Source organism: Aegilops tauschii, chromosome 5 (genome assembly GCF_002575655.3).
Source record: "Aegilops tauschii subsp. strangulata cultivar AL8/78 chromosome 5, Aet v6.0, whole genome shotgun sequence".
Lineage (NCBI taxonomy): Eukaryota > Viridiplantae > Streptophyta > Magnoliopsida > Poales > Poaceae > Aegilops > Aegilops tauschii.
In genome coordinates, this window is record NC_053039.3 from 478,051,222 (window position 1) to 478,068,543 (window position 17,322).

General features: G+C 49.3%; 1 protein-coding gene across 1 annotated transcript; it reads right to left on the bottom strand.

Moving 5' to 3' along the window:
• Positions 1–1,464: 1,464 nt before the first annotated feature.
• Positions 1,465–2,666, bottom strand: LOC109778950 (late embryogenesis abundant protein D-34). Its single transcript, XM_020337533.4, has 2 exons — positions 1,943–2,666; positions 1,465–1,844 (listed from the first exon to the last, which is right to left on the bottom strand). The coding sequence occupies exons 1-2, from the start codon at positions 2,579–2,581 to the stop codon at positions 1,683–1,685; spliced, it is 801 nt and encodes a 266-aa protein (XP_020193122.1). The 5' UTR covers positions 2,582–2,666; the 3' UTR covers positions 1,465–1,682.
• Positions 2,667–17,322: the final 14,656 nt, after the last annotated feature.

Genomic DNA, 17,322 nt, shown 5'->3' on the forward strand with positions numbered 1-17,322 from the left:
TCGACTGCACGCATCGACGACCGGGCAGCTCCGACTCTATCGAGGAGCATTGAAGGAGAAATGCGCTGGGCCTGAGCCAGGCCAGCACCAAAGCCGACCACCCACCTCGGGTCATCGTCCCCGCAAGGTCCACCTCAGCAGCTCCGACTTCATACATACAAAGTGAGGCACGGCGACCCATCGAACACGCCGGAAGAGACCAACTACCAGAGCACAGCTGCAAGCCTGCCTCCACCCGAAGCCGCATTCGTTGCCGCATACAGGAAATTGGCATCCACATCACCTTACGGCCACCTGCCGACAACAATGTCGTGAATGTCTAGCCCATGGCGCAAACGGGATCCGAAGCTCTTCAAGGCGACACCCCAAAGAGGGAAGTGATGATGTTGACGCCATTGTCCGACCCAGGCGGGCCTTAGGCTTTCACCCGAAGATCAAGATCCGAGGGTATGGGAGGACACGGGACTCCACGATGATGCATCCAGGGAGGTGAACCGACACCCACAGACATCGATACCGTCGATCATCAAGACTGGGCAAGGTTTCGTCCAGAGCAACCTAACACCACCAACCACCCCATGCACAACACCCTGTTGGCTCGCCAACCTCTCATAGAGCCCCCACGTTGTCACACCGGAGAGTCACCAAGCAGCACACCTCCCCTCTGACCAAACGCCGACGAATGAGATTCAACCAGATCTGGCATCCCACCAAAGCTACGCCACCAGGATACGGGCCCATGGAGCAAGAGGGGAGGGGGCACACCCGCCCCTATTCGTCAGAGAAGAGTTGACTGAAGTTGCCGTGGCTGTCACTCGCGAGAGACATTGCTAGGGAATCGTCGCGCCGCAGAAGAGCAGACAAGATAGAGCCCAGAGGCCTGCCAGCGATGCAGTCAACCTACCTAAATCCGTCATGCTATGCAGAAGAAGGGGGTCGAGCCTTCCCACCCTAAGCTTCTGCTACCAAACAAAAGGAAGACGACCCCGCCGCCGCTCAGGCTTAGCCCGACGGCCTCCTCCGATGACGGCGAGGACTATGCAGAAGAAGGGGGTCGAGCCTTCCCACCCTAAGCTTCTGCTGCCAAACAAGAGGAAGACGACCCCGCCGCCGCTCAGGCTTAGCCCGGCGGCCTCCTCCGGCGACGGCGAGGAAAGGAAGGGGGGTGGGAGGGCGGCCCGGGCTAGGTTTCCGCCTGTGTCGCCTTGGACAAGAAGGACGTGGGGCCTTTTTGGAGAAGAATGTGAGAGGTTAAAGGGCAGTGGAGGAAGAATGTGAGAGGATGATGATTAACAGTGCACATCACGGGATTTGACTAGAACTTCAAAAGGAAAATCATCAGGCCGTCCCAAAATGTGCATTTCCAGACCACAGTTGCACATAACTTCAGCAATGTCCAGCGATGTATCAGCATCAGTCTTGGCGTCTCAGTCTCGGAAAGACAAATAAGCGTGTTCCGAAGAGTTTGTTTGAAGTTTAACGCCCGTGTTATTGTTTTGCACATTGACACTGCTGATCTTACACGTACTAACATTCTATACAAGAAACGACTAGACGAGCACACACCATTTTATTCGTACAAAGTACGGTACAAACCCAGAACCCTGCACCGCACCGCTGCGCGCCACCTCGGGCGTACGCTCGCGGTACAACTCTAGATGGAGGGAGGAGAGGCGCTACGCCTACGGGCGCTCCTGGTTGAGCCGCGCCGCCGTGGTCACCGCCTCCGCCACGCCGCCCGGCGTGGTCGTCAGGTCCAGCTTGTTCCGCATCTCCGCCGACACGACCCTCTCCGCGTCCTCCCTCGTCGCCCCCTTGTCCGCCGGCAGCTTGCTCCTCGCGTCCTGTCGTCAGTTGGTTGCCATGGAGTCATGGATAAACGAATCAATCATGGAGGAGAAAACGAGTATAACAATGAGCAGTAGAGTTCGGCGGAGCGCACCGAGAGGACGTCCCGGAGCTTGACCTTGTCCTCCTCGCGCGCGGCGCGCTCGTTCTGGTCGGCGGCCGCCTGCACAGCCGCGGCGATGCCCCCCGGGACGGTGAGGTTGGACCCCGTGGCGCGCATCTCGGCCGCCTGGACGGCCGCCGAGTCACTCTGGTCCACCGGCTTCGCCCCCGCGCCGGCCGCCGCGACGGCCTCCAGCGCGCGCCCGATGGTCACGGCGTCCTGGTCCAGCGCGCCCGATGGCTCGGTGGCCGTCACCGGCGCGGGCGCGACGAACCGGCCCACGACCTGCCCGGCGACGGACTCGGTGATGACGCGGCGGCCGGGCAGGTCGGCCTCGGTGACGGTGACGCCCGCGTCAGCGACGGGGCCCGTGAGCTGGCCGCGGCCGACGTGGCCGGCGCGCGCGTTGAGCGTGGCGGCCGACTGCATGACGGCCGCGGGCCCGCCCTTCTGCGTCTGCCCCAGCCCCAGCACCTCGTTCTCGGCGGACTGCAGCATCGCCGCGTCCCTGGGCGCCACGGGCTGCGCCGCCAGCTCCCCGGAGACGTCGAACACGTCGCCGTACTTGATTGGCCGGTCGGCCTGCATGGCCTCCCCGCCCTCGGGCCTCCGAGGCTGGCCCTGGCTCATGTCTGTGTGGGTGTTACTCGATTGGTCACGGGGAAGTTGCTGCTCTCTCGGACTGACTGTGTGATGATCCGGCGGCGCTCTGTGGCCTGTGCGTGTGGCCTTTTATCCGGACTGCGTGGGGCGGCGCGGCGGCGGAGGAGGGGACACGTAAGGTTGACGAGAGGTGGTACGTGGAGTCGTGGCCGAGTTGCACTCGAGCGTGCGCGTCCGTGGCGGCTGCATGTTGTGATTCAGATCGACGCGCGTCAGCTGATGCTTATCGGGTCACTGTGCGCGCAGCCGGGGGACAGTGAGAAGATGGCCGCTGCGATGGGAAAAGAACCGCGCGTCACGTAGTTCTCGCGGTGGGGAATTCGGCTCCGGCGTGTCCTGCTCGCATCGTCTTTCGCCGCTCAGCGGCGGGAGCGCACTCGTGCTCAATGCTCATTGATGGCGGTGGGTTCCTCGCGGGGGTCAGTTGCCTGGTCGTGCACGCCGCCGGTCGAGCTCAACATGGCACCCACCGGGTTCGGGGGCGGGTAATGGCCGCCAAATCCATACCCGTCTCACTATTTTTTGCCCATACCCCTACCCGCACCTTGGGTTTTAAATTGTTCTCATACTTGTACCCGGTCGGGTGCGGGTAATACCCACGGGTTTAAATACCCATCTCGATCATCTTACCCAATTTCACACTTCATCACGTATTTCTCAATATTTACACATATTTACCCAACATTTTAGCATGCACACTTCAACATTTCAGTACATATATACGGCATTTTAGCATATATAGATGATGATTTGTTGCACGATGGAATAGAAAGAATGATACTAATTTTTAGAAATGGATAGCAATAAGCACGAAATAGATGCACTAAGCAATGTCCAGTTATATACATGGGTGAGTAGGCTGTACGTGAACTTCTAGAGAAACATTCACACCTATTCTTTTTTTTCAATTACAAGACAAACAGGATGGACACAATTTTCTCTAATTTTCTTTTATTGAAGGTACTTCTACATCCCCTATTTCGAAATAATCAACCGAAGGAGACTATATAATAAGATCAACAAAACCGTGAGTTCACACAACAAGATCAACGCATTTAAACAAAATCATGCACATGCGCAAGGGGAGAGGATTTTGGGTCAAGGTTAGCAGTTCCGTTAGCCTAGGATACAATGGCTAGGTTCTTTTAGTGAATGGCACATGGAGCCTACTGTTAGAAGAAATAAGTATATGGGTATGCGGGTGCGTGGGTGCATAGGTATGGGTATTGCATTCCCATACCCATACCCAGCTTACCCGATGGGTACAAGTTTTTCCCATTTATAAGCCCATTGGTATTTATTAGTCCGAAACCCTTACCCTAATAAGGTTTTTATTCGCCGGGTTCGCGGATTGCGGGTACCCATTGCCATGTTGGGCTGAGGTCTACGGTAGACGTGGACATGCCGTTCTAGTTGTTCGAGCTAAATCCGGCAAATTTCGGGTAGTGGGTCTTGATGTGATAATTTTATCATGATGGTAAGAGGAGGCATCGTGTTTATCAGGAGTGGGCCATGATGTAAAATCCTACGGCCTACTTTGATTATAGGGGATGCTAGGCGTCAGCCGGCTGATCTTAAGCATGGGTCCGCCGGTCTAACAGCCGTTTGATTAGTCCCTCTGAGTTGTACCACGTCCATCTGCTCTATTTCATCTTTTACTTAGTCCATTTATTAAAGTAGGGACTCACCCACCCTCTGTATTTCTGTATTACTCTGCAACATGAATACCGCAGCCCACCATGACCAGTAGCATTGCTGACGTACACCTCTCTCAAATGAAATAGAACAAAGCCGACACTTTCTACTGTAGTGTCGTCACCGCTGGAGTATCTCTCCCATGCCACTGCTTACTCACCTCGTGTTGCAACATGAAAACTGCACGTTGATTTTCCCACAGATAGCATTTAACTTGATCTTTAGCAACAAACTAAAAAAGAATCACTAAAAAAGAAAAAATTGACCGGATGGAGCAATAAAAAGATCAAAACATGTTGGGAAACGATAGTTTGGCTAGGACGAGAGAAGTTTTGTAATGTTGCGCGACTAGCTTTGCAACAGATGATCCGGGTTTTGCTAGAGAAAATGAGATTAGCGGCCGGCTTGCAACAGAGACGGCTAATCTTGCCACATCTCAGGCCCGGCCTTGTAGCACGACAGTACGATCTTGTTGTAGAAAAAAAAATAGTTGCACCAGGAATCACAATCCCATGAGTCCAGCTGCGGCGGCTCAGGTTGCTGTGTGCACGACTAATTTTGCAGGACCATGCGGCCGACCTTGCAGCACGACAGAAAGGCTTTGCAGTAGAGAAAAATTGCAATGGCCAGACTCACATCATCACGGTCCGGCTTGCAGCGTCGCCCAATTTTTACGACACGGTGGTATGACTTCGCAATAGAAAAAATAGTAGCAGTTAGACTCACAACATCACGGGTCCGGAGCATCACCTGATTTTTGAAACACGACAACACGACTTCGCAACAAGAACAACATATAGCAGTTGCTAGACTCGCAGCGTCCTCCGACTTTTCTACTATGGCGGTCCGACTTAGCAACATCACAGATTTGGCTTTGCAGCAGCATGGGTTGGCCTTGAAGCCGGTCAACCTTTGTAGCATCACACATATGACTTGCGACATTGCCAACTGTCCTTGCATCACACATATTATCCATGTTGCACTAGAGGTTTTGCAACATGACTCATGTTGCGCTCGGGGTTTGCAACATGAACCATGTTGTGCTTGCGATGCAATGCGCCTCAGCTGCGACCTATCGTTTGCAACATAACTCATGTTGCGCTCGAGGATTTTCGACATAACTCATGTTGCCACTAGTAGAAAACAGGGCTTTCGTTCGGGCATGGCAAGCCCATTAGTCCCGGTTCAGTCACGAACCGGGACCCATGGGGGCATTCGTCCCGGTTCGTGAGCCCAGGGGGCCGGCCGGGGCCTCGTGGGCATTGGTCCCGGTTCTAGGCACGAACCGGGACCAATGGTCCTCGCTCCTGGCCCACAACCATTGGTCCCGGTTCGTGGCTCGAACCGGGACAGAAGGCTGAGCTTTAGTCCCGGTTTCTACCACGAACCGGGACAAATGTGTTGCCTATATATACCCCATCGCCACAGCAGAGCACTCCACAGTGCTCTGTTTTTTCTGGCCGGCGAGGGGAGGGCATTTGAGTGCTCTAGCTCACCTCCTATGCACATGAGGTGTTCGATGAAATGTCTGAGCCACACTAGTTAATCTTTCTCCTCTCGAAACTCGACCTCCGAGCTCCATTTCCCCGAGATTTGTCTAGGTTTAGCGGTCCGTCACGTCCCGTCCCCGTCTTCACCGCCGTCGATCGCCCGCGCCGATCTCGTCGCCAGCACCACCATGGTGAGCCTCTTGTTCTTATCTTCTTTCTGAAAGAAAAAAATTCTTACTTTAGATAGATACTTGTCTAATTTTGTTACTTTTATTATTCCTTCTTATTACATAGTGCGATGGTTTTGGTATCCGCCCCCGTCGGCCCTCGTCCTGTCTATGATTCGGATGTGGTATATATATTATCTTTTTATAACTATTTGGTTCATTTATTGTTTATGACAAATATGCCGACCAACGTGACATAGATTTTATTTATCTAGGAGGTGGTTGAACCGGAAATTCCAACCGACCCTATTGTCGAGAGGTTAAATTTAGTTGAAGAAGAAAACAATTACTTGAAGGAAAAAATAAAAAAAATTGAGGAGGAGAAGATGATATTGGAGTTGCATGTTGCGGATGTCGTCGATGATCACAAGATCAAGATGGATGCAATGCGCTTGAAGATTAGAAAGATTAGAAAATATGCCATTCATACCGAGGCTTGGTATCATTATGCCGTTGGATCAATTGTTACCTTGGTTGCGATTATGATCGCATTTGTTTTCGCATTGAAATGTTTTACATAGTTTCAATGTATGGTTTAATTAATTAGATGCTCTGGAGAGATATATGTTGTTAGATGAGAACTATGTATGTACTTTGGTTTTAATGTGATGATGAACTTCTATTAATTTGGTCACTTAATTATCTATTCATGATGTTCTGTAATGGTTTTTGACACACTTAATTATATATAATGCACGCAGATGAACCTGCAATGGATGTACGGTGACAGACACACCTCCGAGTACATTAAGGGCGTGCATGATTTTCTCGAAGTGGCTGAGGCAAACAAGCAGAATGGTTTTATGTGTTGTCCATGCCCTACATGTGGGAATACGAAGTCTTACTCTGACCGGAAAATCCTTCACACCCACCTGCTTTACAAGGGTTTCATGCCACACTATAATGTTTGGACGAGACACGGAGAAATAGGGGTTATGATGGAAGACGGCGAAGAAGAAGAGGACGATGACAACTATGTGCCCCCTGAATACGGTGATGCTGCAACGGGGGAAGCTGCTGAAGATCAAGAGGAACCAGACGATGTGCCCAATGATGCTGCAAGGGGGGAAGCTGCTGAAGATCAAGAGGAACCAGTGCCCGATGATGATGATCTCCGCCGGGTCATTGTCGATGCAAGGACGCAATGCGAAAGTCAAAAGGAGAAGCTGAAGTTCGATCACATGTTAGAGGATCACAAAAAGGGTTGTACCCCAATTGCGAAGATGGCAACACAAAGCTCGGTACCATACTGGAATTGCTGTAGTGGAAGGCAGAGAATGCTGTGCCTGACAAAGGATTTGAGAAGCTATTAAAAATATTGAAGAAGAAGCTTCCAAAGGATAACGAATTGCCCGACAGTACATACGCAGCAAAGAAGGTCGTATGCCCTCTAGGATTGGAGGTGCAGAAGATACATGCATGCCCTAATGACTGCATCCTCTACCGCGGTGCGTACAAGGATCTGAACGCATGCCCGGTATGTGGTGCATTGCGGTATAAGATCAGACGAGATGACCCTGGTGATGTTGACGGCGAGCCCCCCAGGAAGAGGGTTCCTGCGAAGGTGATGTGGTATGCTCCTATAATACCACGGTTGAAACGTCTGTTCAGAAACGAAGAGCATGCCAAGTTGATGCGATGGCACAGTGAGGACCGTAAGAAAGTCGGGAAGTTGAGAGCACCCGCTGACGGGTCGCAGTGGAGAAAAATCGAGAGAAAGTACTGGGCTGAGTTTGCAGCTGACCCAAGGAACGTATGGTTTGGTTTAAGCGCGGATGGCTTTAATCCTTTCGGGGAGCAGAGCAGCAATCACAGCACCTGGCCCGTGACTCTATGTATGTATAACCTTCCTCCTTGGATGTGCATGAAGCGGAAGTTCATTATGATGCCAGTTCTCATCCAAGGCCCTAAGCAACCCGGCAACGACATTGATGTGTACCTAAGGCCATTAGTTGAAGAACTTTTACAGCTGTGGAATGGAAACGGTGTACGTACGTGGGATGAGCACAAACAGGAGGAATTTAACATGCACGCGTTACTGTTTGTAACCATCAACGATTGGCCCGTTCTCAGTAACCTTTCAGGACAGACAAACAAGGGATACCACGCATGCACGCACTGTTTAGATGACATTGAAAGTATATACCTACACAAATGCAGGAAGAATGTGTACCTGGGCCATCGTCGATTTCTTCCGACCAACCATCAATGTCGAAAGAAAGGCAAGCATTTCAAAGGCGAGGCAGATCACCGGAAGTACTTGCTATGGTCAATGATTTACATGTAATCTTTGGAAAGGGTCCCGACGGACTAGCTGTTCCGAATGACGCTGAGGGACACGCACCCATGTGGAAGAAGAAATCTATATTTTGGGACCTACCCTACTGGAAAGACCTAGAGGTCCGCTCTTCAATCGACGTGATGCATGTGACGAAGAACCTTTGCGTGAACCTGCTAGGCTTCTTGGGCGTGTATGGGAAGAAAAAAGATACACCTGAGGCACGGGAGGACCTGCAACGTTTGCACGAAAAAGACGGCATGCCTCCGAAGCAGTATCAAGGTCCTGCCAGCTACGCTCTTACGAAAGAAGAGAAATAAATCTTCTTTGAATGCCTGCTCAGTATGAAGGTCCCGACTGGCTTCTCGTCGAATATAAAGGGAATAATAAATATGCCAGAGAAAAAGTTCCAGAACCTAAAGTCTCATGACTGCCACGTGATTACGACGCAACTGCTTCCGGTTGCATTGAGGGGGCTTCTACCGGAAAACGTCCGATTAGCCATTGTGAAGCTATGTGCATTCCTCAATGCAATCTCTCAGAAGGTGATCGATCCAGAAATCATACCAAGGCTAAGGAGTGATGTGGCGCAATGTCTTGTCAGTTTCGAGCTGGTGTTCCCACCATCCTTCTTCAATATCATGACGCACGTCCTAGTTCATCTAGTCGACGAGATTGTCATTCTGGGGCCCGTATTTCTACACAATATGTTCCCCTTTGAGAGGTTCATGGGAGTCCTAAAGAAATATGTTCGTAACCGCGCTAGGCCAGAAGGAAGCATCTCCATGGGCCATCAAACAGAGGATGTCATTGGGTTTTGTGTTGACTTCATTCCTGGCCTTAAGAAGATAGGTCTCCCTAAATAGCGGTATGAGGGGAGACTGACTGGAAAAGGCACGCTAGGAGCGGACTCAATAATATGCAGGGACGGGCATTCTTGGTCTCAAGCACACTACACAGTTCTACAGAACTCTACCTTGGTGACCCCGTATGTCGATGAACACAAGAACAGTCTACGCTCCAAACACCCGGAGCAGTGTGACGACTGGATTACATGTGAACACATCAGGACTTTCAGCAGTTGGTTGGAAACACGTCTCAGAGGTGACACCACTGTTTGTGATGAGTTGTACTCGTTGTCCAGGGGACCATCTTCAACTGTATTAACTTATAAAGGATACGAGATAAATGGGAATACATTTTACACGATCGCCCAAGATCAAAAGAGCACCAACCAAAACAGCGGTTTCCGCTTTGATGCAGCATCCGAGAGGGGGAAGGACACGTATTATGGTTACATAATGTACATATGGGAACTTGACTACGGACATGATTTTAAGGTCCCTTTGTTTAAGTGCAAATGGGTCAATCTGTCAGGAGGCGGGGTACAGGTAGACCCACAGTACGGAATGACAACAGTGGATCTGAACACTCTTGGGTACACTGACGAACCGTTCGTCCTAGCCAATGATGTGGCACAGGTTATCTATGTGAAGGACATGTCTACCAGACCGAGAAAAAGAAAAGATAAGGAAGCGAATACATCATACGATGAGCCAAAGCGCCACATAGTTCTTTCAGGAAAAAGGGACATTGTGGAAGTGGAGGGCAAGACAGACATGTCTGAAGATTATGAAAAGTTTCATGAAATTCCTCCCTTCAAAGTCAAGGCTGACCCAAGCATCCTGATAACGATGAAGATTATCCATGGTTACGGCGCAATAAGCAAATGACACAAGCGAAGAAAAAGTGAAGACTTTCTCCCGCAACTATTATGATGATACCATGCCAACTTTGTAACAGACGAGTATGATACCATTGTCCGTTTTGTACACGAAGTGCATCTAGTTTTTGCCGTAACCCTCTCAACTTTCTTGCACATGCTATGTGGATGAAATGATGATACCATGCCAACTTTCAACCTTTTCAGAGTTCATTTGAAATGCTTTTCAATTTTAGGGTCTTATAACTCAAAATAATTAGTAAATGCATGAAAAATGGTGCATGAAAAATAACAAATAAAATAAATAAGTAATTAGAAACAAAATAATATAAACTTTATTAAAATATATAAGTAGAAACAAAATATATAAGTATTTTCTGTTCAAAATCATTAAAAGCAAAAAGAATTTTCATAAAACTTTTTTTGATAGAAACTTTAATAGCAAAAAGAATTATCATAAAGTAAAATAAATAAGTAATTAGAAACAAAATAAAATAAAATAAATAAGTATTTTGTTGTAAGTAGAAACAAAATAAAATAAATAAAGCAAAAAAGAAAACAAAAAACTGGGAAAAAAATAAAAAATGCCACCTACTGGGCCACCACGGCCTGAATACGACTAGAAACCCATCAATGGGCCAGGATTCAGGCCCGCAGAAGGCCCAGCAGGCCCACAGGCATAGCAGTGCAAGATTAGGCCCGTAAGCCTGCAATGGAGAGGAGCTCGAGAGGGTTGGCGCAGCAGCGCTTATAAACCACTCTCGAGCTCTCTCAACTAGCGAGGTGGGACTAAACTTTGGCCGCGACGCGGGCAGCACATGTCCTTTGGTCCCGGTTGGTGGCACCAACCGGGACTAAAGGGGTGTATTGGTCCCGGTTCATGGCACCAACCGGAACCAATGCCCCCCTTTAGTCCCGGTTGGTGCCACCAACCGGGACCAAAGGCCGCCGCTTCCCGCCCTTTGGGCTGCTGAAAAGAGACCTTTGGTCCCGGTTGGTGGCACCAACCGGGACTAAAGGGTGCATTGGTCCCGGTTGGTGCCACGAACCGGGACCAAAGCTCTTGGTATATAACCAACACTTGTGAAAATTTTCATCTTCATCTCACAGTTGCCCCTGACGACCCCTCGACGACATCGACGCCGCCAGGCTGCCCCGACGCCGCCCGCGCCCGTCATCGCCGTCGCCCGCGCCCGTCATCGCCGTCGCCCGCGCCCTCGCCGTCGCCACGCCCTCGCCCGACGTCATCGCCGCGCGCCGTCCCTGCCCCGACGCGCGCCGCCCCTGCCCCGCGCCCTCGCCCGTCGCCGTCGCCCGCGCCCGTCGTCGCCGTTGCCCGCGCCCTCGCCGTCGCCGCGCCCTCGCCTGACGTCGTCGCCGCGCGCCGTCCATGCCCTGATGCGCGCCGCCCCTGCCCCGCGCCCTCGCGCGTCGCCGTCGCCCGCGCCCTCGCCGTCGCCGACTGTAATGATGTTTTAAATATATTTTTTAGATATATGTATTTTTTTATGTATGTTTATATATGTATGTATGTATTTTTTACATGTTTTTTGTATGTATGTATGTATTTTTTCAACTGTAATGATGTTTTAAAAATACATATATGCAAAAGTTAGATTTTTAGAAAGGAATTTGAATAGGTTTTCAGCAAGGAATTTGAATCTGGTTCAAATTTCATTTGAATGAAATTTGAAAATTTTGAACTATGGATCAGAAGGTTTTTGGTGAAATGGAGTGTGGGTACTGTCATGAAGTTGGAGTAATTTTTGTGGTTGTAAAAGAGTTAGGAAAAGTTTTGTATATGCAAAAGTTACATTTTTAGAAAAGTTTTATGTATCTCGCTAGGAAAGGAAGAAGAAGAAAAAGAAGGAGAGGAAAAACGAAAATAAGAAGAGGAAGAAAGGAGAAGGAGAGGAGAGGAAGAAGAGGAGAAATAAATAAGAAGAGGAAAAAAGAAGAAAAAGAAGAGGAGAAGAAGAATATATCTATTTTTTCTTCTTCTCCTCTATTCCTTTCTTCTTCTCGTCTTCTTTTTGTCCTTTTTTTTTCTTTGATCTTCTCCTCTATTCCTTTCTTCTTCTCCTCTTTTTATTTCTTCTTCGTCTTCTTATTTTTTATCGGGTATGTCGTTGTCGATATACCCCCTCCCCGATAACATTATTTTCCCATGTATGTATGTCGTCGTTATCGATATATATAACTCCCTCCCAGATAACTTCGACATGATGGACGGTCGATATTTATACCCCCTCTCGACCGTTATAACTTATACCACGGGAGCACCCCCCGGCCCTCTCGCTCGACCAAAACTCTCGAGGACACCCAAACCCTAGAAAAAACGAGTCGGTCTCCTACCCCCTCCCGCCGCGCCCCTACCCTTGAAGCGTTGCCGAGGCCACCCCAAACCCGGAATAAGCTAGGTCTACGTTTGCACTAATATATCCACCTGTTGTCATGTTTGTATAATAATTGCTATGTTGTAATATTTGCAGAAACAATGGAGCACGGACGAGACGAGCAAGCAGAAGAGGTGTTGGGGGACATAATCTTAGCCGGAGGTGATATCTTGTCGTATCTTAACGGCAATGATGGTCTGGAAGAACAGGGTGAAGAAGCAGGCTACGGTGATCGAAGAGTGGAGGAGGAAAGACATGATTATGATGGCTCCGGTGACCCAATGCTGGTGCAAGAAGGATCCCGTGGTGACGGCTCCGATGACCGAACAGAGTCCGGCCAGGTAAATATATTAGTTAAGCCTGTGCTGACTAGCTAATTGATGCATTCATTGTTTTGGTATGTACACATATTAATTAACTCTCGTCTTTCTTCTTTTTTCTAGCCCTCCGGATCGAGCACAACTTCGGTAAAGAGACGAGGCCCGAAGAGAAAGTTGCGCTCGGATGAAAGGTTTGAGATCACAGCAATCGCGCGCGACGGCCAACCGATTGAACCCATCCAGACAAAGGATGCATTTGCTGCTCAGTGCGGGGTTCTAGTTAGGGACAAGATCCCGATCAGCATCCACCAATGGTATAAGCCTAAGAAGGAAGACCCTGAGGTGTCTTATGTCAATGATATGCAGAAAGATGATCTTTGGACTGAGCTGAAGGCAAATTTCACCCTACCGCCAGAGGAGGATCCGGAGAAGCCAGTTAAAGAGCAATTAATCAAGTCTCATGCTCTTAAGAAGATGGCAGACCTATTCAGGAGGTGGAAGAATGAGCTGAAAATGTTTGTTGACAAAGAAGAGACACCAGAATTCATCGGCCGGTATGAGAAGATCAGAGATCACTGGCCCGCATTTGTGGCCCACAAGACATCTGAAAAGAGTAAGAAGATGTCAGCGACAAACAAGAAGAATGCTGCGAAGAAGAAGCTTCACCATCGCACGGGGTCAGGTGGCTACCTCAAAGCCCGGCCTAAGTGGGCCAAGGCTGAGAATGATCTGCTTGATAAAGGGATCGAACCACAGACAATGAACTGGCCAGACCGTTGCCGGACTTGGTTCTTCGGGGCTGGCGGAAAATTGGACCCAGTATCAGGGAGGTGCGTTTGGACGGACGAGCTTTTGAGAATACCAGTCAAGAGGCTTCAGCAGTATATCGATGCAGCGCAGGAAGGGACGTTCGTTCCAGACAGAGAGAATGACGAGCTCACAATGGCCCTCGGGAATCCTGAGCACCCTGGACGGACACGAGGCACGCCAGGCTCCGTTCCGTGGAAGGCTGGTTTTCCGGACGCAGGCGGTTACAAAAGCCAGGAGAGGAGGAAAAAAGTGGAGCAGATCCAAATTCAGAAGCTGCACGAAAGGGTTCAAGCGCTAGAGGAACGAGACGGCAATCGACATGCTGAAACTACCCCCGAAGCTACCCCGCCATCTCAGCGGAGAAGCAGCGTGGCTTCCACCGAGCCGCTTCAGCCGGAGCATGTCTTGACGGCTCCTGCTAGCTACCCCGTGGATGCTATCACGGAGTCTCAACATTGCCACCTTATGACGCAATGGCAGAACTTCAAAGTCAAGGCGGCTGTTGGCTCTGTTTTACCTCCTGAACCCGGCGCAACCTACCACTGCCGGCCGATTCCAGAAGGATATGCTAGGGTGATGGTGGATGAAATAACAGAGGGATTTGAGGACCTCCGGCTTGACCACCCTATCGGTGAAGGGGAGACTCGGCTAGGTTCTGCTCTGAAGACTCCATGCCTATGGCGGAAGGAGCTCATCATCCTTCCAAACTGGACGCCTTCGGCGAGTAAGGGCACTCAGCCTCCTCCTCCGGCGAGTGATCAGGGCACTCAGCCTCCTTCTCCGGCGCGTGGCGGCACTCCACCTCCTCCTCCGCCTCCTCCTCCGGCGAGTGATTAGGGCACTCAGCGTCCTTCTCCGGCGCGTGGCGGCACTCCACCTCCTTCTCCGCCTGCGCCGGCGCGCCAGAGCAGCCAGCCTCCTCCTTCTCCGCCTCGTCAGCAAGGGCGGAAGAGACCCGCCGCCGCTCCGGCTGCTCCGGCGCGTCGTAGTCCTTCTCCTCCGCCTCGTAAGCAAGGAAAGAAGACAGCCGCAGCCGCTCCGTCTGCTCTGCCGGCGTCTAGCAGTACAGCCACAGGCGGGAGGCAATACAGATTCGGTCCTTCTCTGAAGACTCCAGAGAAGTTACCATACGAGAGGACCGAGGAGGAAACCACGAAGATCATGCGAGCCGAAGTGACGAACTTCTTTGAAGGGGTGAAAGCAAATAAACATCCACCTCCGGAGGAGAAGGTAGATCCGGTGAAAGCGAAGCGCACTCTGGTTGCCCTGACAAAACCACCAAAGTCTCTGCCGAAAGGCAACTATGAGCGCATTCTTGCAAAGACATTTGCCAAAGCGGAGCGGTCGGGAAGTACTGTCAGTGATCAAAGGTTAAAAGAACGACGAGCTGGGAAAAAATTGCCCAGCTCGGCGAACAAGCAAACCAATCGTGCCCCCCGCTCAAGGTGTCTAGCGACATCATCGCTAATGATCCGAGGATGGTGCCCGGTTATAGCAATCTTGGAGATTACCTGCCCGGCGATGTACATTATGATATCTTGGAGGTGGATGAACACAAGTACCATTACGGTAAGCCTCTCGTCAAAGATGAGAGATCTCTAACAACGATGATGCGAAGATTACATGATTGGTACATGAAAACCAGCTGAGAGTCTGGGGGAAGGGATACTTTGACGCTGAGAGTTAAACCGGAGCATGACCTCATTGGAATTGAACTGTTGAATGTTCCATTTGAGGAGTTCTTCCAGTTTTTCAATCAAAAGGCCCTCGATAAATCAACGATCACTTGCTACTGTCTGTAAGTAGTACTACTTCGGTCATTAAGTCTCTCTATATAGGTCAGCTCTTTCATTGCATGTATTTATAACTATCCTCACTATATTATGCAGATTGAAGATCGCCGAATTGAAGAAAAGACAAATCGGTGATATTGGGTTCATTAACACAAATCTCATAGATGCAACTCAGGTTAAATATCATGCCGAAAATACCGAGGCCAACTTGCTACGATCGTTGGTAATAAATGAAAACAAAGATATAATACTCTTTCCTTACAACTTCAAGTGAGTGTTACTGTCTTGTGCATATTCGGTTTCCCTTATTAGTCCAGGTTATAGTAATGTAATTGATGACTTATGCATGCGTGCGCAGCTTCCACTATATTCTCCTAGAGATTAAGCTTGAGCAGGGAGTAGTAACCGTCTTAGACTCGAGACGAAAAGATCCCCAGGACTATGCGGACATGACTCAAATGCTCGAGAAGTAAGTTAAATCGATCATTATCCAAACTATCAGCAACTTTGTTCATTTCCTGATATCAAGTAATTGTTTTCTTTGTCTGGCAGGGTTTGGAGAAAATTCACCAAAAAAGCTCCGGGACTGCCGAAGAAGCTGCAATTTAAACACCCAAAAGTAAGTACTATAGTAGCATGTTCCGCGCATCTCCTAGTGATTCAAGCGCTAGTTTCATCAATACCATTTAGCATGCTTGCTTATCAGTTTGATTGACCTCTATTTCTTGTAAAGTGGTTGTGGCAGGAACCCGAGAATAATTACTGTGGATACTACGTTTGCGAGTCCATCCGCTACACAACCTGTGAGCGGGGCTACTCTGACGAACAATATGAAGTGCGTAAGCAATAATATTCACAATTTTATTTTATTACCATCATTTGTGTTGAGTTTCATTTATTCATATATATATTTATTGACCCCTTCTTCAAATTAGATCTTTCAGATGCGGGATGAACTCCTAGCACCGGATCGTATGCGAGCAATTCAAGAGGAATTGGCGGCATTCTTCCTTGACCACGTGATCGCTGAAAACGAACAATACTATGTGGACCCTGTGTTCTTACAATTTAATTAGGAGATTATATTGTAAGAGATAATTATTGTATATATGTAGTCGGTAGTGTCGGATAGATATACGAGAACTTGTTGTTTGACCAATCTCTCGGAGAAGGAGAGGTGGTCGATATCACTTCTCTCTGTATGCATATGTTCATGACGATCTTCTGTTTCCTTCATTTGATTACTAGCTAGCGTGTCTAGTCCTCTCCATATGTATATAGTACGTAGCGTCGACCAAGCACGGAGATAAGATAGGACACTTCTCTCTATTAATTAGCTAGCTAACACAATATATGAAACACCTAAATTAACCCCCCAAAACCCCCAACCCCCCTTTAAAAAAAACAAAAACCCCAGCCACTGAAATGCTGACGCGTGGATGCCTATTGGTCCCGGTTAGTGGCACCAACCGGGACCAAAGGCCCTCCTGCCTGGGCTCGCTGCACCGGCCACGTGGAGGCCCATCTGTCCTGGTTCGTGTAAGAACCGGGACTAAAGGGTTAGGGCATTAGTAACGACCCTTTAGTCCTGGTTCAAAAACCGGGACAAAAGGCCCTTACCAACCGGGACAATAGGCCCTTTTTCTACTAGTGTGCACTCGAGTTTTGCAACATGAACCGTGATATGCTTGAGCAACGTGCTTCATCTGACCCCTGATACATCTTCGTCTTATCTACTTTTCCAAATACTTTTGCTCTTGTTTTGGACTATAATTTGCATGATTTGAATGAAACTAACCTGGACTAACGTTGTTTTCAGCAGAACTACTATTGTGTTGTTTTTGTGCAGAAATAAAAGTTCTCAGAATTGGACAAAACTTTTTGGAGAATTATTTTGGAATAAAAAAATACTGGAGCCAAGAACCACTAGAGAGGGGGCCCCTCTTGCCCACTAGGCACCAGGGCGTGCCACCCCC